This window comes from Odocoileus virginianus, chromosome 33 (assembly GCF_023699985.2).
Source record: "Odocoileus virginianus isolate 20LAN1187 ecotype Illinois chromosome 33, Ovbor_1.2, whole genome shotgun sequence".
Classification (NCBI taxonomy): Eukaryota; Metazoa; Chordata; class Mammalia; order Artiodactyla; family Cervidae; genus Odocoileus; species Odocoileus virginianus.
The window spans coordinates 1,278,638-1,301,516 of NC_069706.1; the positions used below are offsets into that span (position 1 = coordinate 1,278,638).

General features: G+C 64.7%; 3 protein-coding genes across 15 annotated transcripts in view; 1 reads left to right on the top strand and 2 right to left on the bottom strand.

Moving 5' to 3' along the window:
- MAPK8IP3 (mitogen-activated protein kinase 8 interacting protein 3) overlaps positions 1 to 20,118 on the top strand; it is a 41,047-nt gene extending 20,929 nt beyond the window's left edge. For 8 of the 13 annotated variants that reach the window (XM_020886424.2, XM_070460886.1, XM_020886425.2 and 5 more), the window contains 27 exons: positions 2,546 to 2,789; positions 2,950 to 3,052; positions 3,272 to 3,390; positions 8,324 to 8,335; positions 9,130 to 9,147; positions 10,283 to 10,340; positions 10,620 to 10,772; positions 11,434 to 11,515; positions 12,539 to 12,669; positions 13,101 to 13,157; positions 13,247 to 13,417; positions 13,989 to 14,115; positions 14,466 to 14,561; positions 14,671 to 14,829; positions 15,301 to 15,466; positions 15,698 to 15,880; positions 16,028 to 16,217; positions 16,316 to 16,432; positions 16,503 to 16,583; positions 16,672 to 16,739; positions 16,854 to 17,002; positions 17,341 to 17,512; positions 17,586 to 17,699; positions 17,831 to 17,869; positions 18,052 to 18,231; positions 18,333 to 18,482; positions 18,557 to 20,118. In XM_020886424.2, the coding sequence (XP_020742083.1) occupies positions 2,546 to 2,789; positions 2,950 to 3,052; positions 3,272 to 3,390; positions 8,324 to 8,335; positions 9,130 to 9,147; positions 10,283 to 10,340; positions 10,620 to 10,772; positions 11,434 to 11,515; positions 12,539 to 12,669; positions 13,101 to 13,157; positions 13,247 to 13,417; positions 13,989 to 14,115; positions 14,466 to 14,561; positions 14,671 to 14,829; positions 15,301 to 15,466; positions 15,698 to 15,880; positions 16,028 to 16,217; positions 16,316 to 16,432; positions 16,503 to 16,583; positions 16,672 to 16,739; positions 16,854 to 17,002; positions 17,341 to 17,512; positions 17,586 to 17,699; positions 17,831 to 17,869; positions 18,052 to 18,231; positions 18,333 to 18,482; positions 18,557 to 18,678 (3,261 nt within the window). In that variant the 3' untranslated portion in view covers positions 18,679 to 20,118. The remainder of the gene's footprint in view (positions 1 to 2,545; positions 2,790 to 2,949; positions 3,053 to 3,271; positions 3,391 to 8,323; positions 8,336 to 9,129; positions 9,148 to 10,282; positions 10,341 to 10,619; positions 10,773 to 11,433; positions 11,516 to 12,538; positions 12,670 to 13,100; positions 13,158 to 13,246; positions 13,418 to 13,988; positions 14,116 to 14,465; positions 14,562 to 14,670; positions 14,830 to 15,300; positions 15,467 to 15,697; positions 15,881 to 16,027; positions 16,218 to 16,315; positions 16,433 to 16,502; positions 16,584 to 16,671; positions 16,740 to 16,853; positions 17,003 to 17,340; positions 17,513 to 17,585; positions 17,700 to 17,830; positions 17,870 to 18,051; positions 18,232 to 18,332; positions 18,483 to 18,556) is intronic. The other 5 variants (XM_020886426.2, XM_020886430.2, XM_070460885.1 and 2 more) reach the window with 3 other exon arrangements.
- A 3-nt stretch (positions 20,119 to 20,121) lies between these two features.
- Positions 20,122 to 21,521, bottom strand: NME3 (NME/NM23 nucleoside diphosphate kinase 3). The gene is made up of 5 exons (XM_020886431.2): positions 21,279 to 21,521; positions 21,065 to 21,195; positions 20,851 to 20,952; positions 20,666 to 20,778; positions 20,122 to 20,570 (listed from the first exon to the last, which is right to left on the bottom strand). The coding sequence occupies exons 1-5, from the start codon at positions 21,322 to 21,324 to the stop codon at positions 20,453 to 20,455; spliced, it is 510 nt and encodes a 169-aa protein (XP_020742090.2). The 5' UTR covers positions 21,325 to 21,521; the 3' UTR covers positions 20,122 to 20,452.
- A 101-nt stretch (positions 21,522 to 21,622) lies between these two features.
- MRPS34 (mitochondrial ribosomal protein S34) lies at positions 21,623 to 22,850 on the bottom strand. The gene is made up of 3 exons (XM_020886436.2): positions 22,530 to 22,850; positions 22,339 to 22,381; positions 21,623 to 22,250 (listed from the first exon to the last, which is right to left on the bottom strand). Exons 1-3 carry the CDS (start codon positions 22,848 to 22,850, stop codon positions 21,958 to 21,960), a joined length of 657 nt encoding a protein of 218 aa, XP_020742095.2. The 3' UTR covers positions 21,623 to 21,957.
- Between the last annotated feature and the right edge of the window lie 29 nt (positions 22,851 to 22,879).

The window sequence follows — 22,879 nt, forward strand, 5'->3', positions numbered from 1 at the left end:
CATCTTGGTCTATGGGCTGCATCAGCCTGGAGAAAGCAGGCCGCGGCCCCCCTGCCCGTGAGGAGGCCACCTTGGGGGAGACGAGGCCACCCTGGGTCTGGTGATGCCCTGCACAGGCCGTCAGAGGGTGCCCGTGGGCGGCAGAGCCCTTGGCCTCCAGGTCGGGGGGCGGACCCGGGCCCAAGGCCTTCCTGTAGCTTCCCCCCGGCCTTGCAGCACCCGGCCGGGCTGCAGGAGGCTGCCAGCTACCAGATGCGTTGGAAAATGACCCCACTCTCTCTGCGTTTGTTCTGCAGAGTGAGCCTTACACCCTTCAGTTACTGAGGGTCCCGCCGGCAAGTGGGGTCTGGGCAGAAGGGCTCCCCGGGGCTCCTGCTGGGCACGTGAGCCTCAGAGCTGTGGGGTGGGAGGGCCTCCCGGACGGCCCCTCGTGTCCTCACCACGTCTCTCCTCCTGCGTTGTCTGAAATCGTCCTCTCTTAATAAACCATAGTCTTTTATGTTTTAGTTCATAGGTGTGTTTTGTTTGATTTCTTTTAACAATTACTTTTAAGTTCTTTTTATTTTATGCTGTAGGTTTTCAGGTTTTCCTAATTTTTTAATTTGCTTTGTTGTTTTGTTTTGTTTTTTGTTTTTATGTACTGTACTTTCAGTGTTTTAACCAAACAGTTGTGGCTCCTCATGGGAGGCACGGCCGCTGGGATGTGGGTTCTTTGCATTTGGAGGCCACTGCTGCACGTTGGTGTTAGAGGTTGGCAGGTTTCTTTAGGTAAGTGGTGGCCAGGGGGAGTGTCCTGTGGGTAAGTGGTGGCCTGTTGTAGGGCGACAGACAGCTCGGGGAGCCAGAGAGGCCTGGTGATGCCACCTCGCCCCGCAGCGATAGCCAGGGTCAGGAGGCCCAGGGAGCAAAAGCATTCAAGTCACGGACAGGCAGGGCGCATGGCCATTGAGTCAGGTGGTCCGGAAATGTGCGCTTCCATGTGGCGTGGGCTCACATGGTGCCCCGTCCTTGTGAAATCCCGGAGCAGCAGCCTCATGCACTGCACTCCTCGGGCACCAGCAGGAACCCTCCCCATGGGTCACCCGGGCGCCTCTGTCGCGTAGGCAGACAGTGCACAAGGGGCCACCACAGAGGCCTGCAACATGCACGGTGCTGTGAGGAGGAAGGGGTTTGTCCTTTACAAATTGGCCCTAGCCTGCAGAGCCCAAACCCAAATCAAAAGTGTTTGCAGGCGACCTCTCACCGCGGCCCATTGGCAACGCGGCCAAGTGTGATCGGCTGGGGGGCCGTCCTGTGCCCTGTGGGGTGTGGTGGGCACCCTACCTCCACCCACCCCTAGCTCTGGCTCTGGCCACCACAAGTGTCTCCAGACACCACCAGGTGTCCCCTGGGGACATAGCTGCCAGGATGGAAGCCCCTCCTAGCGGTGACGCAGATGTGCGGCTCCTGGTGGGGGCGTCTCAGCCCAGGAGGGGTGGCACCCGGGGTGACCAGGCTGCTCGGGGCAAGGAAGATCTCAGAAGTTCCCAACCAGCTCTGACCCCCAGTCACCTGGAGGCAGCCCCAGGAGCCCAGTCAGCCCTGCCTAGTTACAGGTGGGAGTCCCAGCTTCATGGAGAAGGCCGCACGCCCACCATCAGGCCCTCTGGGAGCACCAGGGGGAACGTGTGCCTGGAGGGGCCTCTGCGGCTGTCCCCCGCCCTGAGACTGTGCCCCTTCTCTGCACAGGCGAGAGACTGTGGGGTCCTGGGCTCAGTTCACAGATCAGGGGCCACTGCTATTGAGGTTCCCCAGGAAAGACGGATGGAGGGGAGCACAGTATTCAGACAGCGTGTTCCGTCTCCAGGGAGATCCTTAAGGTTGACAGTCGATGGCAGTTTTTACTAATCTGATCTTTTTGTACTCCTGAAATATCTGGGGGACATCCCATTCTGTGGAAGTTGGATTTCAACTTGTTTGCATTTGCGCAGGTGTCGAAGGCAAACTTTGGTTCAGCTGGGCCGTGGAGGTTAAGTGAAGCCCATCCCCTGGTGTCTCTTTGTTGGGAAGGGGCCACCGCTGGCAGGATCGGGGTGTCACAGCCCCTGACTGTGGCCAGGGCAAGAGGGGTCTGCCCTCAAGGGCCTCGCAGAGGAGCGGTAACTTTGTCAGAAGGCACGCTGGCCTCCGCAGCCCCCTCCCCAGCTGGGGGGCCTCTGCCCTGCCCCGGGCTGTGGCTTAGCTCTGTCTACCCTCTGGCTGCAAGGGGTCACCGGCCCTGTCCACATAACTTCGTGTCAGGCCTGGGGAAGCCTTTTAAATAAGCTGTAGCTGCCCCTGGAGAGCCAGAGGCTGCAGCCGGACGAGCCGAGTGACGGGAGGAATCAGCCCGGAGGGAGAGAAGTGTCCCCCGGTCCTGTTCACTCCGGCCCCAAGTGCTGTGTTACTGCAGCTGAGTGGCAAAGACCCCAAGTGAGGGGCCTCGAGGCAGGGGGCGATGCCCGCCCACCCGGCCTCCCGGGCCAGGCCCGCGCCTCAAGCTCCCTCTCCCTGTGTTCGGCCCCAGTGTCCGCAGGACGAGATGTCCGAGTCGGGCCAGTCCTCGGCGGCGGCCACGCCCAGCACCACGGGGACCAAGTCCAACACGCCCACGTCCTCTGTGCCCTCGGCCGCGGTCACACCCCTCAGCGAGGGCCCGCAGCCGCTGGGCGACCACGGCGGCTCCAGGAACAGCAAGCGGTCACGGGAGAAGCGCAACAGCCGCAACATGGAGGTGCAGGTCACACAGGAGATGCGCAACGTCAGCATAGGTACCGCGCCCGGCCCCCGGCCCCCAGAAGAACCCTCCCCTGACCCTTCCGCCCACGCTGGCCTGGCCTGGGGTCTCCGGAGAAGGGGGCTCCAGGGCAGCCACAGGGGGTGCCAGGAGCCCCCAGCCACCCCCAACCCAGGCTCCACTGTGTCCACCAGGCATGGGCAGCAGTGACGAGTGGTCCGATGTCCAGGACATCATCGACTCCACCCCAGAGCTGGACATGGGCCGGGAGCCCCGCCTGGACCGCACAGGCAGCAGGTGCTCGCTGGGCCCAGAGCCCGTGCCGGGGGTTGGTGCCCCCGAGGGAGGTGCCCGCAGCCCCTCGGAGGGGGAGGAACGCCTGGGGCGCCGACCCAGCACCTGCCACTCCCGCCCCTGTGCCGGCGGTGCCAGCATCACGGCCCCGCAGGGGCGTCCCCACGCCCGGCCCGGCGGTGCTGCCCGCTCACTGGCCTCCGTCACCGCGTGTCCTCGCAGCCCGACCCAGGGAATCGTGAACAAGGCTTTCGGCATCAACACCGACTCCCTGTATCACGAGCTGTCGACGGCAGGCTCCGAGGTCATCGGAGACGTGGATGAAGGGGCCGACCTGCTAGGTAACACAGCCGTCCGCGGGCCTGCCGTGGGTGCTCTTGTTTGTGATGAGGGCAGAGTCTCTGTGAGCCAGGAAGTTCTTTGTACCAGCTGTAAATGTGGAGTGTGCCACCCTGCGGGGTTTGCGGTGCTCACGGAGTTGAGCCACTAATTGCAGACGACACCGTCACACCAAGAACAGTCCTGTCTCCGGGAGTCCTCAGCGGCCCCTGCGCCGAGCCCCTCCCACCTTCAGGAGATGTTCTGGGAGGGTGGCCGTTGTCAGCTTTTCCAGTTCTCAAGGAATGTGCCCAGGCAGTCAGCACCCTCCACGGGTCTGAGACGGTGCAGAGAGAGCCCGTGTAGCCCAGAGGCCAGGCTGGGGCCCTCAGGGCAGTCGTGGCAAGTCCCGCAGTCTCCCAGTTTCCGCCCCACCCCCAGACCCGGCCTGGGTCCAGAGCGGAGCCTGGAGAGGCGGCCTCATCCCTGAAGCGTCCATCCCACTCCGAGCCAGCGAGGCAGGCGTCGGGGCCGTGGTCCCCGGGGGTGGGGAAGGTCCTCTCATTTCTCCTCGGGCTGGGGCAGCAGCTGGAGATGGCACGGCTGCTCCCTCTGGACGTGTGGCCAGTGGGCTGGTAGCAATCCTCTAGCGGCATCTGGGAGCCCTGCCTTCTGACGTGTGATGGTGTTTGACCAGCTGCTGCCCAAGCAGGCAGGGCTGTCCAGCATCCCGGAGTTTTTGTTGTCAGTCCTGCTGCTGCTGTCTCTCCCCCAACAGACACGCCCACGGGCGCTCGGGGCATCTCCACAGCAGGTCCCCGCGTGGACAGCGCCGCCCGGCTGGCCTGCCAGTTGCCCACACCACTGGGCCTGACCTGCAGATGAAGGGGGCCTGGCTGGCGTTTTCAGCCAGCACAGCCCCGCCTTCTCTGTCTAGTGGTTCCCAGGAGTCGACTCTTACTCGGGGTGGGCACCGGGGGTTCAGCAGCAGCACGGCTCGTGCCCAGCGGTGGATGCACAGTTGTGTGTATCGGGGTGTGGTGAAACACAGCACGTGAAACTCACCACCGTCTCAGTTGTCAGGTGCATGTTGCAGGACTGGGGAGTACGTTCACACTCTGCAGGAAGGCTGAAAGCGTCTCCTCTAAGATTAGGGATAAGACAAGGATGCTCGCTCTGGGCAATAAGTATATTTAATGGAATCTTTCTTGTAAGCATTATATAAAAATACATATTTTTAAATGTACAAAACTATTAGTATTCAAAAAAATCTACTAATTAGGAACAATCACCTTGAATATTTTGACATCCTTCTACTCTTTTTTTACATATTTCAGCTACTATCATATAAATTTAATTTTTAGGCATTTTTCTCATTTTTGGAAAAAGGGTATATGCTGGTAGTAATCTTAAATAATTATCCCACCCTGCCGAGAAGAGAGTAAACACCAAAGCAGCCCCCCGCCCCCGCCGTGTCGTGATGAGAGATCGCCTCACCAGCACGTGCACCCAGGGTGCGGGGAGGCCACTTACGTCCGGCCGGTTCCCCGTGGCTGATCGTGACGTTCCCCTGAATGGCTAAGACTTCTCCGCACATCTTACCTTACCTTCACGCGACTGCAAATGACCTGATGGGTCCCACCTTTGTTCTAAATTGCACTGTTCAACTTCCGCTGTCATAGCCACTTGCAGGCTTGGGTCTTTGCCCGAGTGTCCAGTGATGTCTTCAGGAGAGGTTTCTAGACGTGGGCCCCCTGGGACAGCTGCGGACTCGTGGGGACGGGCGGCAGGCCGGCATGCCTGGGAGGATGCACCTGGATCCAGCTGCAGTCACTGGAGGGAGCACCCTCCTGCCAGGGAGGCTGCGAGGGGCTGGAGCAGCCTTATGCGTGGCAGAGCTTTCAGAGTAGGGCCCGGCGTGCTCGGGAACTGTGCAGGCACAGGACACTGTGCGCTTCCCTGTCGGGGGCAGAGGCCCGCTTCTGGCCACACTGATGGTGGAGGTCTCAGGGACGACGCTGGGCCCCGCGCCTCATGCCTTTTCCCCGTTTATGTCATGTGGCAAGATTCCTGCACTCATCACGGTCCTTACGAGAAGAGGGACGCCAGCACACTCTGCACGGCCGCCGTCGACCCCTCACACTGCTGGTGGCCCATGTCCCAGATGAGGAAACCAGGGTCACAAGGGTGAGGTAGGCAGAGCCAGGACTTGACCTCACACCCAGCCCAGGCAGCGGCCCTGCCCCGACCAACAGCTTTACAGAGGTGGGATTTCCACGCCACACGATCTACCCATCTTCAGCATGAGTTCGGATCTGTGCACTCCTCACCATGTAACTTCTGAACAGTTTTCCTGCCCCCCCCCAAAACAAGCAGCGGTCCCCGCCACATCCCCCGACCCTGCGTCACTATTCTACTTCCTGTCTGCAGACGTGCCTTCCTGGGCATTTCATGTCAGTGCATCTGGCTGCCTTCATTTAGCAGAATGCCTTTGAGCCTCATCCACGTAGGAGCGTGTCAGGATCTCATTCCTTTTTTGCCGCTGAATAGCGTTCCAGTGTGTGGACAGACCACACTTCATGTCTCCGTTCAGCCAATGAGGGGCATTTGGGTCGTCTCCCTTTTGTCTGTCGGGACTGAGGCTTCTGCCTCACTTGTGGTGCCTCCCCTGGTTCTTAGAGATCGCTGGAGCTCACAGGCTTTCTCGCTACCTGGCGGCGCTAGGTGGCCTGTCCGTGTCGATCCCTCGCGCTGGCCAGGTTTCCTGCCCCATAGGCCCAGGCTGCAGAGCTGCCCCTCCCTGCCGCGCCCACAGCTGCAGAGCTGCCCCCCACACCACGCCCACAGCTGCCGCGCCCACGGTGGGTCCACTCTCGCCGTGTGGCCGTCCCTGCCCTCCCACCTCGGCGCCCCGGGGGCTGGCAGATGCTGTGGCGCTTGGCCGCCTCCTGTGGTTCAGGCGGCACCACCCTGGATATCACTCCCTGTAAACCTCACACCAGTGAGTGCTACCTGGAACCACAGGACCGAAGCAGTAGGTGAAGGTGGGTCACCGGCTCCCAGTGTGATGCACACAGGGCTCCTGGGGCTGGTTGCCTGGAGCGGGAGTGTCTGACCTGATCTTCCCGCGGGAGGTCCTAACCAGCACCTCCGATGAGTCTGCTCTGAGGGGCTGCAGGGAGAGCTGTCTTCTCAGCTGGGGTGGGACCCTAAGTCCCGGCAGTTTGTCGGGTGGAAGGCCTCTTGGGCGCCACTCAGCTCTGCTGGAACGAGACCCCGCTCCTGGGGGTGACAGGCCTTTGGGGGCCTTTTTGGAGCCTTCAGTATGAGGGCCACAGGCAGGGCAGGCAGCCCTGAGGAGCTGAGGAGGGTGGAGAGCTCTCGGGACATGTGGACGGAGCCCCGGAGCGCGGGCCGGCCCTGTGTCCAGGGATGAGCTGGACGGGTGAGCTGGGGCTCTGCTCTTATGCCCAGAGTCCGGCTTAGCTGGAGGATGTGTCAGCGACAGGAAGCCCGGTCCCCGTCACCGATGCCAGAAGGTGCCCGATTGTGGTTGACTCAGCATATGTACCGGACTCGTTGAATAGCCACTTGGAAAAAATGAAGTCTAATCTAACCTCACACCGTGCACACAACTAATTTCTAGGTGGATAAAGATCGAAACGTAAAAATACAAGGATAATAGAACTGGAAGAGGGTATCAGAGAGTATTTTCATAATCTGCGCCTCTCTTCATGGCCAAAGCCTATATACATATGATCTCCATCATTAACATTAAAAAATGTGACATACAGCAGGAAATGAGTAGAGGATAAAGTAGGACATTCACAGGACCCACAAACCTGAAAAGCTGCTCAACTTCAGGAGTAACATGGAAATGGACCATGAGAGTATAGAGATAACTCTCTCCTCAAATGATTGATGAAAATGAAGCGGGTACTGTCTGTGCTGCTGGTGGGAGGTGACGGCTGATGTGGAGGCCAGCTGGGCCTGCAGGAGCGAGACCACTGTTCCTCCGATAGGGCCAAGTGTGCCCACAGGAGCCTGTGCGCGTGCCGTGGTGCTTGCACAGCCCTGGCTCGAAACGCCTATCGGAGGAGCTGCAGCAAACAGTGGGGCATCTCCACGTGGATGCTTTCAAGGTGATGGTTGGAGCAAGTTGCCCAAGACGATGGGGAGTGTGGTTGATATTTTGTTTTTTAAAAAGTGATGTCTTTGTAGAAAGAGGTCTGAGAAGGAGAACACCAGGTTCTGGAGGCAGCGATGACAGTGCCTCCAGCAGAGTTTATCACTTGTCACTTCTGTCAAATGACTGTACCATTTCTTTCTGTGTGAAGTGAGCCAAACAGAAGAGTATCATTTCATCAGGTCTTCAGCTGGGTAGTGGGGAGCAGTTTGGCACAAAGAAGGGCCACCCCATCCCATCCTGATTCAGTGATTTCCTCCTGACGAAGGAGAGGGCCCTGGTCTTTTGCCCGTCCTTGACCCGAGGTCTTGCCCTTCGCCTAGACTGGGCTGGCCAGGCCCCCCACCCCCAAGGCCAGGTCCGTGTCAGCAGCTCACCCACTCTGGGGGCGCTTGTGGGGCTGGACGCCCAGCACCCTCCATGCCCCCCACACCCCCCACACAGGCTGGCCTCACACGGGAGCAGGGGGAGGTGGCCCTCCTGATGGCAGGGGGGAGCAGAGAGGGCCATGCCTGCCCCAGGCCCGAGGACTGATAGCCATGCTGTCCTGGCCTCCCCTTTCCCATGGGGGCCCTGCCTTGGGTGGTAGTTGGCCCCCACAGGCCTGGGGACGTCTGCTTGTACTCTTTCGGGCTCTTCAACACAGAAATGGCTGGTCATTGCTGCTTTTTCTTTAACAAGAGTCTCTTGATTCTGCTGGTTTCAGTCACCAATTGACCTTTGTCGCTTCCTCCCCCGGTCTCTCCATGCCTCGCTGGACATGGCTGCAGGGGAGTTCTCAGGTGTGTATCTCTGCTGTCTGCTTGCGGCCCCCTCTTCCCCATGGTGGCGTCCTGGTGGAGGGGTGGCACCCTGGGACACCCCAGCTGCAGCCTGTCCCCACCTGACCCCGGCCCCAGCCACCAAGGCACATGTGCTTCTGCTACCAGCCCACTGCTGCTCCGAAGCTTGTTTTGGTTTGCTCCACTGGCCCGCAGACTGGGACCTCGACAAGTGAGGGGGAGCTGCCGTGCCCTGGACCCGGCCTTTCCTCCAAGGCCGTCTCTTCAGCTTCTGCAGGGCCGATGGTTAACTGGACACCGCATGCAGGCCCCATTCTGGGGTGCCTCCCCTCTGTTGGGTGCACCCTGGAAGTCAGGGGTCCTCTGCCTAGGGCACGTGAGCCACGGCCATGCCTGACTGCTCTCAGCAGAGGCTCTGGGGCCCTGACCACCCACAGATGGTCATCCTCCACACACCCACTCAAAGGCACCAGGGCCTGGGCACAGCTCCCCCTCATTTGCAGAGACCCCGTCCTTAACCCCCACCCCCTCCAAGGAGTTTACTGTCAGATGTCTGCTGTGTTGCCCTGAGCCTCCCCTCACCCCTCGGCACTCTTGGCCTGGCGGGCCTCTGTGTTGCCCAAGGGTGAGCTTTCTGCCCCACCATCCTGCTCCCGCATGCACCCCTAACCCGACGAGCAGTAGCCCTGACGTCCCCCCGCCTGCTCATCACACGGGCTTAACGCGCTTCTCTTCTCTCCCTCTCCTCCCGCCCTGGTCGCCCGTCTCCCGTGGGACTGGGACGGCGCTCATAGTGCGCGATGATTTTTTTGGTAAGGCCGAGGCCCCGGTTCAGTACGTGTTTCCCCACTTCTGGCTTCCTCTGCCTCCCCGACACCCCCTCACGCTTCCCAAGCCATTTGCTTTGTTGAGCCTGATGGGGGGCGCGTGGGGACAGCAGGGCCGTGGCTTCCGGGCGGGGGTGTGGGGCCCCCAGCAGGTGTGGCAAGTGGGCACCTGATGCCCTAGGAGCAGGCCCTCAGTGGATTGGGGGGGCCTCAGCATCTCTGAGCCCCGTTAGTTCAGAAGGCCTGTGCCCGGGGCCAGCTGTGTCCCACCTGAAGGGCAGGCAGGCCCTGCTGGGGACAGGGAGTTGGGAATGAACACAGCAGGGGACCCAGGCTGGGCACCCTGTGTGGGGTCACCTCGTGCCGCGGCCACGTTAGGCTGTGGGGGAAGCTGCGCCGGAGGCTCTTCTAAAGGATGAGCTGTGCTCTGGGGCTTTGTGGCCTCCTGGGCCCCCACCAGACACCCGCCCCGGGAGTGCTGCCCTCCTCACTCCTGCCTCTGCCCCCTGCGGGTCCCACCCTCGGGCCGGGTTCCCCAGGTCTGCTCCCAGCCCACTGAGGCCATGGGCCATCCCGCCCCCTGGGCCCGGGGCCCTGTCCCATCACAACTTCAGCCTCTGTGCTGCTGGGGGAGGGTGGTGATGCTGGGCAGGGTGGGCAGAGATGGAGGAGGGTGTGCAGAGGCCCTCGGGGTGCCGTCCAGCCCCTGCTGGTGTGCAGACTCCATGTCAGTAGACAGCCGCAATTCCCATCACTGAGCTCCAGAAGTCAGCCCAGGGCTGCGGTGTCCACCAGGACCTGGGGACCTGCCCAGTGCCCTGCATAGGCCAGGCTGAGGCTCTGCGGGCTCACACGCAGCAGGTCCTCCCCCGACCGTGTTGCTTGGTGCAGAGCCTGTGCTGTGACCTGCAGAGGCCTCTACCGGGGTGGCCCAGCCTGCTGTCTTCCTGCAGTCCAGGCCTCTGGTCCTTGGCCCCTCGCGTCGGCCCCGGGGGTAGGGTCCTTCTAGCATGGGCTGCGCCCCCTCCCCCAGGGGGACGTTTGTTACTCTGAGGCAGGGATGGGCATCAGGGTCTGGCTTCACCAGGCACATGAGATTACTCCGTGCCCTTTGTTTCAGGAATGGGCAAGGAAGTGGGGAATCTGCTGCTGGAGAACTCACAGCTTCTAGAAACCAAGTAAGAATGCCCTCCCTCCACGGGCCAGGGGCTCCTGTAACAGCTGCAGCCACCCAGCCTGCAGGGTGGCCTGCAGGGAAAACCTGGACCCACTGGACTGAGCCCACCCTCCTGGGGAGAGGGTGGGGGGCGGGGTCACAGCCTCTCACCACCACCTGTCACCGCTCATTCACTTTTGGGACCAGGGTATGTGTGCGCCGATCACCAGGGTGGGCAGCCCCCTCTGAGAGCCCATCCCTTAATGCACACAGCAGCTCGCCTTTCTCTGCCTTTTCAAAGAAACGCTCTGAACGTGGTGAAAAACGACCTCATCGCCAAGGTGGACCAGCTGTCGGGGGAGCAGGAGGCGCTGAAGGGGGACTTGGAGGCCGCCAGGCAGGCCAAGCTCAGACTGGAGAATCGCATCAAAGACCTGGAGGAGGAGCTGAGGAGGTGGGCGTGGCCCGCGGGGCGGGGCTCCCGTTGAGGGCGGGGTCCGGCCCCGCCCAGGGCGCGCCTTCTTCTCGCCTGCGGGAGTCCGGCGAGACGGACAGCGCTCCGTCGTGGGTGTCCCTCCTCCAGCGGCTGAGCAGGCCCTCCCCCCTCCCTCACGCGCAGCCGTTCACTCAGGAGGAGGGGAGAGGGGAGGGGCTTCTAGCCGCTGTGGGTCCCGGCGCTGCCCCCTGCCCTCGCCCTCAGTCAGCCCAGGAATGGCTGGGGTCCCCCTCAGCCCTCCGCACCCCGCTGTGGCCTTTTCCTCCGTCGTCACCCCGCTTTCCCGACCGGGCGCCTCTGGCTGCAGACAGGAAAGGGAGGTGTGAGGGGCGGGCCCGAGGCAGGGGGCGCCTGTGGGGTCTGTGGGGCCCAGGGCTGGGTCTCCCCCAGCCAGCACTGCCTTCCCACCAGCGCTAGGCCAGCTGACTGGAGGTCCTGTTCCTTGGCCGGGCTTCGGGGAGCACATGGGCAGGGGCGTGGGGGGCCCAGGGCGCCGGCAGGAATGCTCAGGGCCTAGAGCTTGAGGGGAGAGCCCTGCGAGCAGCTGAGAGGTAGGACACAACCCTGAGCGGTGCCCGGGGGGCCTCACTCCCGCCCCGCTTCCATCCTCATGCCACAGAGTGAAGTCGGAGGCCATCACTGCCCACCGTGAGCCCAAAGAAGAGGTGGAGGATGTAAGCAGCTGTCTCTGTACAGAATTGGTATATTCCACTATTAATGTGTGGGGTGGGGTGGGGTCGGGGGTGCGGCAGGGCGCGTTGAGGCGGTCAGTGGGATGCCCTAGTTCTGGTCTCTGGGCCCTCTTCATGCTTCCTATGTGAAGCCTGCACCCAGCAGCAGGACCCCACCCCCGGACTCTATGAGGTCAGAACCAGCCCCCCTCTCTGTGGGATGCCCCCTCACCCAGGTCCTAGTGGCTGTGGACTGCCCGCAGTCACAGGCGGGCTCTCCCTGCTAGCCCGGCCCAGCGACCTGGCTGCCCTCCTTACACAGAGGGCGGTCCTGGGCCTCTAACCCAGGGTGACATTTGGATGCTAACCTCACACTCATCAGCTGTTACTCTGGGGTCATTTGACACACCTATCGGGAGACCAGTGCCACAGCCAGCATCGGGGAAACTAGCTGCTCACCTGGCCCACCCTATGCAGCTCCCACCTCCAGATACTCTAGGAGGGGACAGAGCCACAGGTGTCCTGGGCAGCTGCTGCTCCCCAAGGCCCACCCACCTGGTGAGGGAGGCGCCCGATTGGTGCCTTTGCCTTGTATGGAGCCTGAGGCTGCAAGCACACCTGTGAACTCCGAGTGCTGGTAGTGGGGGCACTCAGGGAGGGCGACCCCAGGTAGGGCTGCTTGAGGACACGGTTCTGCCAGGGACGGCAGCTCCACCGGTACCTCAAGCAATGAGTTCTGATGTAGTGACCCAGTTCCCGCTCACCAGCCCTCCCCCAGATCCTCTTAAACTGCTGTGCCCATAGTCCGGTTCCACCTGTTAGCCTTGGGGGCGTTTGGGGTTGCCAGGAGCTTCCAGGAAAACACACCGTGTAGTGGCCCTGGAGTGTGCCACGTGGCCTTCCAGGAAGAAGGGGACCCTTCCTGGATGGGTGGTGCTGTCCCGTGCCCAGCCCTCCCCACTGCATTGCCTGAGCCTAGGGGGAAGCTGCCCTGGGGTGCGCCCACTCCTGGAGGCGGTCCCTCACTGCTGAGCAGCGGCACTCTCCCCACAGGACAAGATCCCCATGGCGCAGCGCCGCCGCTTCACGCGGGTGGAGATGGCCCGCGTGCTCATGGAGCGCAACCAGTACAAGGAGCGGCTGATGGAGCTGCAGGAGGCCGTGCGGTGGACTGAGATGATCAGGTGGGCCTCCAGGCTCCTGCGGCCAGGGGCGGGGATCACTCTCAGAGGTCCTGGGGAGGGAACTGAGGCTGACCTCCCCTTCCCTCTCTCTTCCCAAAGGACTGAGGTTGCCAGGTCCTCCCTGGTGGGTCTGCAGGGACTGGCAGAGCCGGGCCTCTGGTGCAGCCCTGGTCTGGCCAGGGGATGCACCCTCTGGGCTAGAAAGAGGCTGGGGCACATCGGGGCCAGTGCAGCAGGGTCCCTCTAGGAAGTGATGGGTGACACCCAGGAGCCCCTCTCGTCTGATGCTCCCATGCCTGTGTCCAGGGGGAAGGTCTGAAGCAAGGGAGGCAGGAGGGCCCAGTGATGGCGTGGGGGCTAGCTGGACTGGGCAGGGCAGAGTCAGGCTGGGCCGGGCTGAGCAGGGCCTCTCCCCCACCCCTTCCCTGCAGAGCATCCCGCGAGCACCCATCTGTCCAGGAGAAGAAGAAGTCCACCATCTGGCAGTTGTGAGTTGGGGGCTATGGGTGGGTGTGGGCAGTGGCCGCTGGGGAGGCCGCCCCGCGGGCCTGCCCTCACTCCTGTGCCTCGCCGACAGCTTCAGCCGCCTCTTCAGCTCCTCGTCCAGCCCACCGCCAGCCAAGCGGTCGTACCCCTCTGTGAACATCCATTACAAGTCGCCCACCACAGCCGGCTTCAGCCAGCGCCGCAACCACGGCATGTGCCAGAGCTCGGCAGGCAGCCGGCCTCTGGAGTTCTTCCCAGATGAGTGAGTCTCCCGGGCCCTCCCCTCCGGCCCCCACCGTGCTGCTCTTGGGTCCCACCAAGGTGTGCACACCCATGGGAGCACTGGGCATCCCTGGCCGAGGCCGTGCTACCCCCACTCCCTCTGCGTGGCCCCAGGGGCTGGACCTTGCTCCTCTGGTGACCCCCACCAGGCAGCCAGCAGCGACCCTAGGCCCCACCGGGCACTCCTGCACCCTTTGCTCCACAGAGATTCTCGGAGTTGACAGGAACTTTTCCTGCAGCTTTCAGCTTCTTCCTGGGGAATGAGTTTGTGTTTGGAATTCTGTGCTGTCCTTAGTTTTGAAGCTAAGAATCTGGGTCCAGGGCCGAATGGGGAATTCTGTGCAAGGTCAGAAGCCTGTGGGGGTTTCCCCAGAAGGGAAGGGGAAGGAGGGGTGACGGCGACAGGGGCATCTGGGCCGGGGCAGCTGCTGGAGTGGCCTCCGAGCCGTCAGATGCCCGCCCGGCGAAGGCGGTGCAGGTCCAGGAGGGGGAGCCCCGGGGCTAGGGCGCCCTCCCGCAAACCCAGTGACCCACCCGCCCTTCCCCGCCAGCGACTGCACGTCGTCCGCGCGGCGGGAGCAGAAGCGCGAGCAGTACCGCCAGGTGCGCGAGCACGTGCGCAACGACGACGGGCGGCTGCAGGCCTGCGGCTGGAGTCTGCCGGCCAAGTACAAGCAGGTGCTGGAGCGGGGCGGGGTCCCAAGTACAAGCTGGGGCGGGGGGTGGGGCGGGGTCCCAAGTATAGGCAGGTGCTGGGGCGGGACGTGGGCGGGGTCCCAAGTACGGGCGTGGGCGGGGCCCCAAGTACAAGGCGGTGCTGGGGCGGGGCGGGCTCCCAGGTACAAACAGGTGCTGGGCGTGGCGTGGGCGTGGGTGTGGGCGTGGCGGGGTCCCAAGTACAAGCTGGGGCGGGGCGGGGCGGGGCGGTCCCAAGTGCGCGCCCGCAGGACCCGGCAGCGGACGGCAGCCGCACGCGGGTTAGCCGGCCAGGCCTGGCGCCCACAGCGCGCGCTGCCCTGTTCCTGCAGCTGAGTCCCAACGGGGGCCAGGAGGACACCCGCATGAAGAATGTGCCGGTCCCTGTGTACTGCCGCCCGCTGGTGGAGAAGGACCCGACCATGAAGGTGAGGCCCCGGAGCGCGCCAGGCGGCAGAGGTCCCCAGAAGCTACGTCCAGGAGGGCAGGGAGGCGGGGGGAGGCCGGCTCCCGGACCTCACGGCCGCCTTCCCCCAGCTGTGGTGTGCCGCGGGCGTCAACCTGAGCGGCTGGAAGCTTAGTGAGGACGGCCCTGGGAATGGAGTCAAGCCCGCGCCGGGCCGCGACCCTCTGACCTGCGACCGGGAAGTAGAAGGAGAGACCAAAAGCAACCACGCGTCCCCCGAGAAGAAGAAGGTCAGGGTAGCGGGCATCTTGTCCACCAGAGGGCTCTGCCGCTCCCAGTCTGGAGGACAGCTGGGGACAGTGGCCGGAGACCCGGCTCACCTGAGGTCCGCTGCGGGTGGGCGGGGCAGCGAGGAGGGGCGGAGGCTTAGGGCAGCGGGGCTGGAGCAGCGTCTCTGCCTGCTGGGGAGCTGGGCTAGGGGCTGGATGCTGGGGCTTCACTTCACCTCCAGGCTTGAAATGGGAGTCAGTGCCTTAATGCTGGGAGCTCAGCTTTCCTCTGGGGAGGCGAGGCCCTGAGTGCCTGGACCTAGACACAGAGTACAGTTCTGCCTTCTTGCCGTCCTGGCCACAGGAGAGGGTGTTCAGGTGCCCTGAGGCCACGGGCAAGGCCAGATCCTGAGAGACTGTGGGGTCCCTTCACTGGCCCCCGTTGCTGCCGGAGCAGTGGGCACCCCAGCCTGTCCCTGTGCTTGGAAACAGGCCAAGGAGCTGCCCGAGGCGGATGCCACCTCCAGCCGCGTGTGGATCCTCACCAGCACGCTGACCACCAGCAAAGTGGTGGTCATCGACGCCAACCAGCCAGGCACCGTCGTGGACCAGTTCACCGTGTGCAATGCCCACGTGCTCTGCATCTCTAGCATCCCTGGTGGGTGCTGAGTCCCCAGAGCGTGCGTCCAGGGGGGAGCTCACTGGCGGTCACGTCCTGCCCCGTCCTTTTGCTGACACAGGCGGAGACCCCAGTGTGGTGCTCACCTGGGACAAGGAGGTGGGGTGGCATCATAGCGGCCCCTCCCCTCCCGGACACCCGCACTAGGACTGGAGCTGGGGGGTGTCAGGGGGCTCCTCAGAGCGGGGTGACGGCTGTGACTCCCTCCAGCCGCCAGCGACGGCGACTACCCTCCAGGGGAGATCTTCCTGGACAGTGACGTGAACCCCGAGGACTCAGGCGCGGACGGGGTGCTGGCGGGCATCACGCTGGTGGGCTGTGCCACGCGCTGCAACGTACCACGCAGCAACTGCTCCTCCCGGGGGGACACCCCAGTGCTGGACAAGGGCCAGGGTGAGTCCTGGGCCCGGGGGACACCCCGGTGCTGGACGAGGGCCAGGGTGAGTCCTGGGCCCTGGGGACACCTCAGTGCTGGACAAGGGCCAGGGTGAGTCCCAGGCCAGGCCCGTGGCCATCTCCTCTCACCCCTCCCTTCTACAGGGGAGGTTCCGGCTGTCGCCAATGGGAAGGTCAACCCAGCTCCATCCACGGAGGAGGCCACGGAGGCCACGGAGGTGCCAGACGCAGGGCCCAGCGAGGCAGAGGCAGCCGCCGTTCGGCCCGGGCCCCTCACAGAGCATGTCTTTACGGACCCAGCCCCCACCCCGCCCCCCAGCGCCCAGCCTGACAGGTGGGCTCTCTCAGGGTGGGGCAGCCAAATGGGGGGGACTGGCGGGTGTGGGGGCCGGGCCTCTGTGGACCTCCCTGGTGCCACCATCCTCCCCACAGTGAGAACGGGCCGGAGGCCGACGTGAGTGGTGCGCAGCCTGAGCCAGAGCCCAGCGGGGACCCTGCGGGCAGCACCAGCGCTGCACCCACCATGTGGCTGGGAGCCCAGAACGGCTGGTAGGCAGGGCCCCAGGGGTAGGGTGGGGAGGCCCCCTGGGCACCCCTGCCCACCGGCCTCCTCCCGCAGGCTCTATGTGCACTCGGCCGTGGCCAACTGGAAGAAGTGTCTGCACTCCATCAAGCTGAAGGACTCGGTGCTGAGCCTGGTGTGCGTGACCCCGCCGGGGGGGAGGGCAGGGAGGGCCCAGGGTGGTGGCCTGCGCCCAGCTCACCGCCCACCTACCCTCCCGTCACAGGCACGTGAAGGGGCGCGTGCTGGTGGCTCTGGCCGACGGGACACTGGCCATCTTCCACCGGGGTGAAGGTGAGACCTAGTTTGGGGATGCGGCGGGGGCTGACATCCCCTCGGGGTGCGACTCCCCCACGTGAGCAGAGGCAGCCCAGCCAGGCCTGAGCAGGGCTTGCGTGCTCTCTGCAGACGGCCAGTGGGACCTGAGCAACTACCACCTGATGGACCTGGGCCACCCACACCACTCCATCCGCTGCATGGCCGTCGTGCACGACCGTGTCTGGTGCGGCTACAAGAACAAGGTCCACGTCATCCAGCCCAAGACCATGCAGATTGAGGCGAGTGCGGCAGGGCTCCCCACATGGGGGCTTCATGGGGTCGCAGGAAACGCCCTCAGGGGGGCGACTGGTTCGTCCAAGGTCATGGGCCAGCAAAGAGTGGCCGGGCTGTGAATGCCTGTCTGCCTGGAGTCCGTCTGCCGTTTTCCCCTGACACAGCAGTCGCAGTCTGCACGGGCCCCATGAACCTCCCTTGGCATGCCTGTGGGGAGGTCACAGGGCCCCCAGGAGGAGAGGGCAACGAAGCCCTGAAAGGCGGCCGTGAGCTGCCTTAAGGACACTTGGCTGTGGCAGCTTCAGGGACCCCACCCCATTGACGGGCTGCCCTGACCCCACAGAAGTCGTTCGATGCCCACCCACGGCGGGAGAGTCAGGTGCGGCAGCTGGCGTGGATCGGCGACGGGGTCTGGGTGTCCATCCGCCTGGACTCCACGCTGCGGCTCTACCACGCCCACACCCACCAGCACCTACAGGACGTGGACATCGAGCCCTACGTCAGCAAGATGCTGGGTGAGGGCGCTGGCCAGCGTGTGGGGGCAGGGGTCCCCCGAGGCTGCCCGCTGACCACCCCCCGCCCCCACAGGCACAGGAAAGCTGGGCTTCTCCTTCGTACGCATCACAGCCCTGCTCATCGCGGGCAACCGCCTCTGGGTGGGCACTGGCAACGGAGTCGTCATCTCCATCCCCCTGACCGAGAGTGAGTGCCCCAGGCACCTGCGGAGACGGTGGGCGCACGTCAGGGTCCCAGGTGGGGCGCAGGCTGCTCCTCTGTGACCTCTGTGACCACCGGTCTCTCTCCCTTCCTTACTTCACCCTCACCCTCTCCAGCTGTGGTCCTGCACCGAGGCCAGCTCCTGGGGCTGAGAGGTGAGTCCCAAAGTGCCCGCCTTCTGCTCTCAGGAGGCCCCCATCCTGGACGCCCTGGGGCTGAGATGGCCTTGCCTTTGGCTTGGCTGTGGCCCCAGGCGGGCCCCACCCCATCCCTCGCCTGCTGGAAAGCTGACCCGCCCAGTGGGCAGGCTCAGCGCCCCCAGCCCCTCTCTCTTCAGCCAACAAGACGTCCCCCACGTCGGGAGAGGGTGCCCGCCCCGGTGGCGTCATCCATGTGTATGGCGACGACAGCAGCGACCGGGCAGCCAGCAGTTTCATCCCCTACTGCTCCATGGCGCAGGCACAGCTCTGCTTCCACGGCCACCGGGATGCTGTCAAGTTCTTCGTCTCGGTGCCAGGTGAGCTCCCGGCACCCCCCACCCCGAGGGCTGTAGCACGGCCCCGGCAGGAGACCACGTGGGGCCCCCACCACCCCGCTGAGGCCCTGTGCCATTGGCAGGGAACGTGCTGGCCACCCTGAACGGCAGCGTGCTCGACAGCCCATCCGAGGGCCCCGGGCCCGCCGCTCCCGCTGCAGATGCCGAGGCCCAGAAGCTGAAGAACGTGCTGGTGCTGAGCGGCGGGGAGGGCTACATCGACTTCCGCATTGGTGAGTGCGCGCCATGGGGCAGGGCCGGGGCATCCCGGGCGGGCAGCCTCTTCACGCAGCCGTGCTCTCCCCAGGCGACGGCGAGGACGACGAGCCGGAGGAGGGCGCGGGGGACGTCAGCCAGGTGAAGCCGGTGCTGTCCAAGGCCGAGCGCAGCCACATCATCGTGTGGCAGGTGTCCTACACCCCCGAGTGAGCTGCGGCCCTCCACCCTGCCCGCCTGATGCCGCCCGCACCTGTACATACGCCCCGCCCACCTGCCCACCGCCGCCCCAGGGCGGCCAGGCGCCCGTCCACCCCACTTCTGACCTCTCAACCTGCAGCTTTCACCTGAGGCCCGGGGCCTCCCCCCCGCGAGCTGGCAGAGCAGCTGGTCTGGCTGGGGGTGGGGCGGGGAGCGGGCAGCGTTCTGACCAGGGGGGCGCAGAGCCTTTTGGAACACCGGCTTCCCAGCAGCTCCTGGCCGGCACCCGGCCCTAAGTCCTCCAGGCCCAGGGCACTGCAGGGCCAGAGCGAGGCAGAACCCCAGGGAGGATCAGGCCAGGGCACACCCCTACAGGCAGCCCTAGCTCCACCCTGGGCCCCCCACTCCCATCACTCTCTCCCAGGGTCCCCCCAGGGAGCAAACAGGGACTCAACCCTGCTGAGTCTTCCTACCCTTGGTCCACTTGCCTTTGACTGCTGTCCACGAGAGCGGGGCTCCAACCCTCAGGGAGCTGGCCCAGCCGCTCACCTTCCCTGGGCTCCCCCCACCCCAAACCCTGCCACCCCGGGAACCGGCATGAAAGCACGTAACCAAGCTCCCTGGGGCAGCTGCTCGAGAAGACAGACAGATAGACGCCCTCATCCAGCTCGAGCCCTGTGATCGTCCCGTGTGCTAGGCCCTCACTGACCCGTGTCTTCCCCTCACCACTGGCTCAACCTGGGCGAAGACCCACCTTGTAGGAGCAGGCCCCTTGAGTCCCACCCCTCTCGGAAGCCCCTAGGGTGGAATTTCTCAGGCTGCCAGGGCAGGCCCAGGCCTCAGGAAGAGGGGGGGGTGGGGGCCTGGCCTCTCCTGGGGTCAGTCCTTGGATGTAGGCTCAGCCTCAGGGTGATGGGAAGGAGTGCTCCAGGGCCTGCCTCCGGTGCAGTCTCTGAGGAGCCCGCTCCTAAGACACGCTACTAAGTGCCTGGGGCCAGTGGCGCGGCCTGCTCCCGTGAGGGCCCTGATGACAGGCTGACTGCTCAGCAGAGGCCAAGGGCCAAGGAGAGGAGCTGCTAGGTGTCTGTGCCTGCTGCTCCGAGGGGCATTGCCTTGGACTGCTACAACCCCTGCCCAGGCCTCACTCCTGTTCCTCCAGGCACTGGGCAGGGTCGCCCAGGCCCTGCTGCCCACCCCCTCCCACAGAGAAGCACAGACCCCGGGCAGCTGCCCCCAAGCCCAGCCGGTACCACTGCAGGCTTCCCCCACGCCCTGCCACTCTCCACTGTGACGTCCGTCAAGTCCCTCTCTGTCCTCAGGGGGACTGAAGCGACCTGGGGGTGAGCCGGGTGGGTGCAGCCAGGGGAAGGGGCTGGGACGATTCTCCTCAGGCTTTGGCCCTGCAAGTGACCCTACGTATCTGCTCTGTATGTAATAAATGTCTTAACACCATACTTCTGTGTCCCTGGGCCCAAACCAACTGGAGCACAAAAGTTTTCTTCCGTTTATTATAAAAACAAACGCCCCAGCAAGCCAAGTACCCGAGCTGCGCCCTGCTGCATTTCCAGGCAAGCTGTAAACAGGAGCGGGCTGGGCCGAGGCGCCTGAAAACCCCATCCAGGGCAGGAAGGCAACCAGAGCTCGGCAGGCGGACACCCACCTGCCCTCCGGAAGGCTGCCGCTGGGCTACCACAGGACAGGCGCTCTGAGCTCCGGGGTGGGGCCTGGAGGGGGCGGGGTCAGCCGCAGCCCGCTTCGGAGGGGCACACCTGCCCGAGAGGCCCGGCTACTCGTACAGCCAGTGCCCCGCGCTATCCTCCCAGCACAGGAGCTCGTCTGTGCGGAACCAGAGTGCGATCTCGCGGCGGGCGCTCTCCACCGAGTCGCTCCCGTGAATCACGTTCCTGTGCGGGAGAGGCGGCGTGAGCACAGCCCGGGGCAGGCAGAGCTCGGTCAAGGCCCCGCGCAGCCCACTATGGGGAGTCGGAACCCGACTTACTTGCCGACCTCGATGCAGAAATCGCCGCGGATGGTGCCGGGCGCGGCGTCGGCCGGATTCGTGGCTCCGATGAGCGCCCGGGAAGTGCGCACAACATCCAGACCCTGCCACACCTGCCGACAGAGTCGGAGGTCAGCGCTGGGTCAACGTCCCACCCGCCTGCCCGCCCGCCCGCCGACACTCACCATGGCCACCACCGGCCCGGAGCCCATGTACTTGACAAGGCGCCCGAAGAAGGGGCGCTCGCGCAGCTCGGCATAGTGTTCCCGCAGCAGCTCCTCCGAAGCCTGGGGAAGGGAGGGCGACAAGCCGCGTGCTCGGGGATCCTGGCCCCCCGGGCCCCGCCCCACGCCCGTAGACCCCGCCCCATTCCCCATGGCTGGAGACCCCGGCGCTCACCCGCACCAGCTTCAGCGCCACCAGCTTGAAGCCCTTCCTCTCGAAGCGCCGCACGATCTCGCCCACGAGCCGCCGCTGCACGCCGTCGGGCTTCACGGCCAGGAAGGTGCGCTCGTGCACGCCGGTGTAGGCTGCGGGGACCGGCGGGGTCGGGGCGCGTCAGGCCCGGCCGCACCCCCTCCCCGCCCCGCGTGGCCCGGCCCGCGACGCTCACCCGCCGGGAAGAGGTTGGCGAAGATGGTCAGCATCAGGCAGATCATGATGGCGACGGCGGGGCGCAGGCGGCGCGGGCCCGGGGCGGGGGCGGCGCGCGGACCGGGGCGGAGCCTGTGCTTAAAGCGGTCCTGTCGCTGGGAGCCGCAGCCTCGGTGGGCGCGGCGAGGCGGCGCCTGTCGTCCACGCCCACACAGGGACCTGTACGGTCGCGCCCGGGCCTCCCCAGTCCCTTGGGGTCTCCGCACCAAGGGTCGTAAGCAGCAGTGACAGCCTGTTACTCCCCGAAGCCCTGCCACCAGCCCGCTTTGGTCCCCCAACCCCAAACTCAAACCACATCCCAGGTTACTTCATGTGCCTTTATTCGCTTTCAGTTTCTGCCCGGGTCGTGGGAGGGGAAGCCAAAGTGGAAGTGACAGGCCAGCACTGGGCTCCACACCTGCTGCCCTGCTGCTTCCAGCGTGCCCCCAGGAACCACTTCTGGCAGTCAGATCTGCGAGTTGGGGAAGCCGGGACAGAGGAGATAAGGTGCAAAGGGTGCGCCCTTTGTACGAAAACTTAGAACGTCGACAAGTCGGCGGGGAGATCAGATCCAAGATACCAAGGGGGCTGATTCAGGTGTGACCCAAAGGGGTGCCCACTGTCTTGCGCCCTTGGGGCAGCCTGCCCGCTCCCGCACTTTAGACTGCTGTGCCCTTGGTCTTTTTCTTCGCCTCCAGGTTCTCAGGATAGTCCCAGGGATCAGTGCGTATCCTCTCCAGGCTGAGCATGGGCTCCTCCGTGCTGGGGTCTCCGCTTTTCTGTCGCTCTGCTAGAATCATGGCCCGGAGGAGCGGCGGGTAGGGGACGGGGCGCGGCGTCTCCTCCGACGCCGGCGTGAAAGAGGTGAAGGCCTCCTCCTCGTGCTTGGGCACCAGCCGCCAGTCGTGGTACATGACCTGCTCGATCTCCCGGGCCTCACTCTCTGTCTTTCCTGGGGAGAGGAGACCGGGGACGTTTGCTCAGACGTTGCCGGAAAACCTGTTGCGGGCAGCCTCCCCACCGAGTCTCCGACGCCTTACCTTTGAAGGTCAGGATACCCCAGGCCTTCCCGTGGTCCAGGTTCTGTAAAGCAAGTAGGGGAGGAGGTCAGCTCGGAAAGCGCTCGCCCAGGGGTCGGGCGACAGGAGACCCCCTCCCACTCAGCGGCTCGCAGAGGAGGCGCCGGAGCCCCGCGGGGCTGGGAGCGGCGCGGAGCTCGCGGTGCGCGCACCTGCGCCGTGTAGTCCGGCCGGATCCGCGTGAGGCGCCAGTAGCACGGCTCGTCGTGCTGCCACAGCCAGGACTTGCGCGTGACCAGGCGGCCCAGGCCGAAGAACGGGAGGCGGGCGAGCAGTTGCAGGAGCCGACTCTCGCGGCGCACGTCGACCCAGGCTCGCATGGGCAGTTTGCGGCCCGAGTGCGGCCGCATCAGCGTCTCGTAGTCCAGGGCGTAGCGCACCGAGTCGCGCGGTCGCTCCCGCTGCTCGCGCAGGGCCCGCACACGGCGGGCCAGCTCGGCGATCAGCCGCGGCCGCACCTTCTTGCGCGCCATGGCCGGGGCGGCCTCCACGGTCCGGCCGG

Bases quoted from the DNA above. Each gene is read 5' to 3' on its own strand.
- NME3 (XM_020886431.2), bottom strand. From the start codon at position 21,324: ATGATCTGCCTGATGCTGACCATCTTCGCCAACCTCTTCCCGGCGG. The intron at 20,779-20,850 runs GTGAGTGTCGGC...CTCTGTCGGCAG, and splicing joins CCGGGCCGGTGGTGGCCATG to GTGTGGCAGGGTCTGGATGT. The intron at 20,571-20,665 runs GTAAGTCGGGTT...TCTCCCGCACAG, and splicing joins TTCTGCATCGAGGTCGGCAA to GAACGTGATTCACGGGAGCG.
- MRPS34 (XM_020886436.2), bottom strand. From the start codon at position 22,850: ATGGCGCGCAAGAAGGTGCGGCCGCGGCTGATCGCCGAGCTGGCCCGC. The intron at 22,382-22,529 runs GTGCGCGCACCG...CTTGCTTTACAG, and splicing joins GGCCGGACTACACGGCGCAG to AACCTGGACCACGGGAAGGC. The intron at 22,251-22,338 runs GTAAGGCGTCGG...TCCTCTCCCCAG, and splicing joins GGGTATCCTGACCTTCAAAG to GAAAGACAGAGAGTGAGGCC.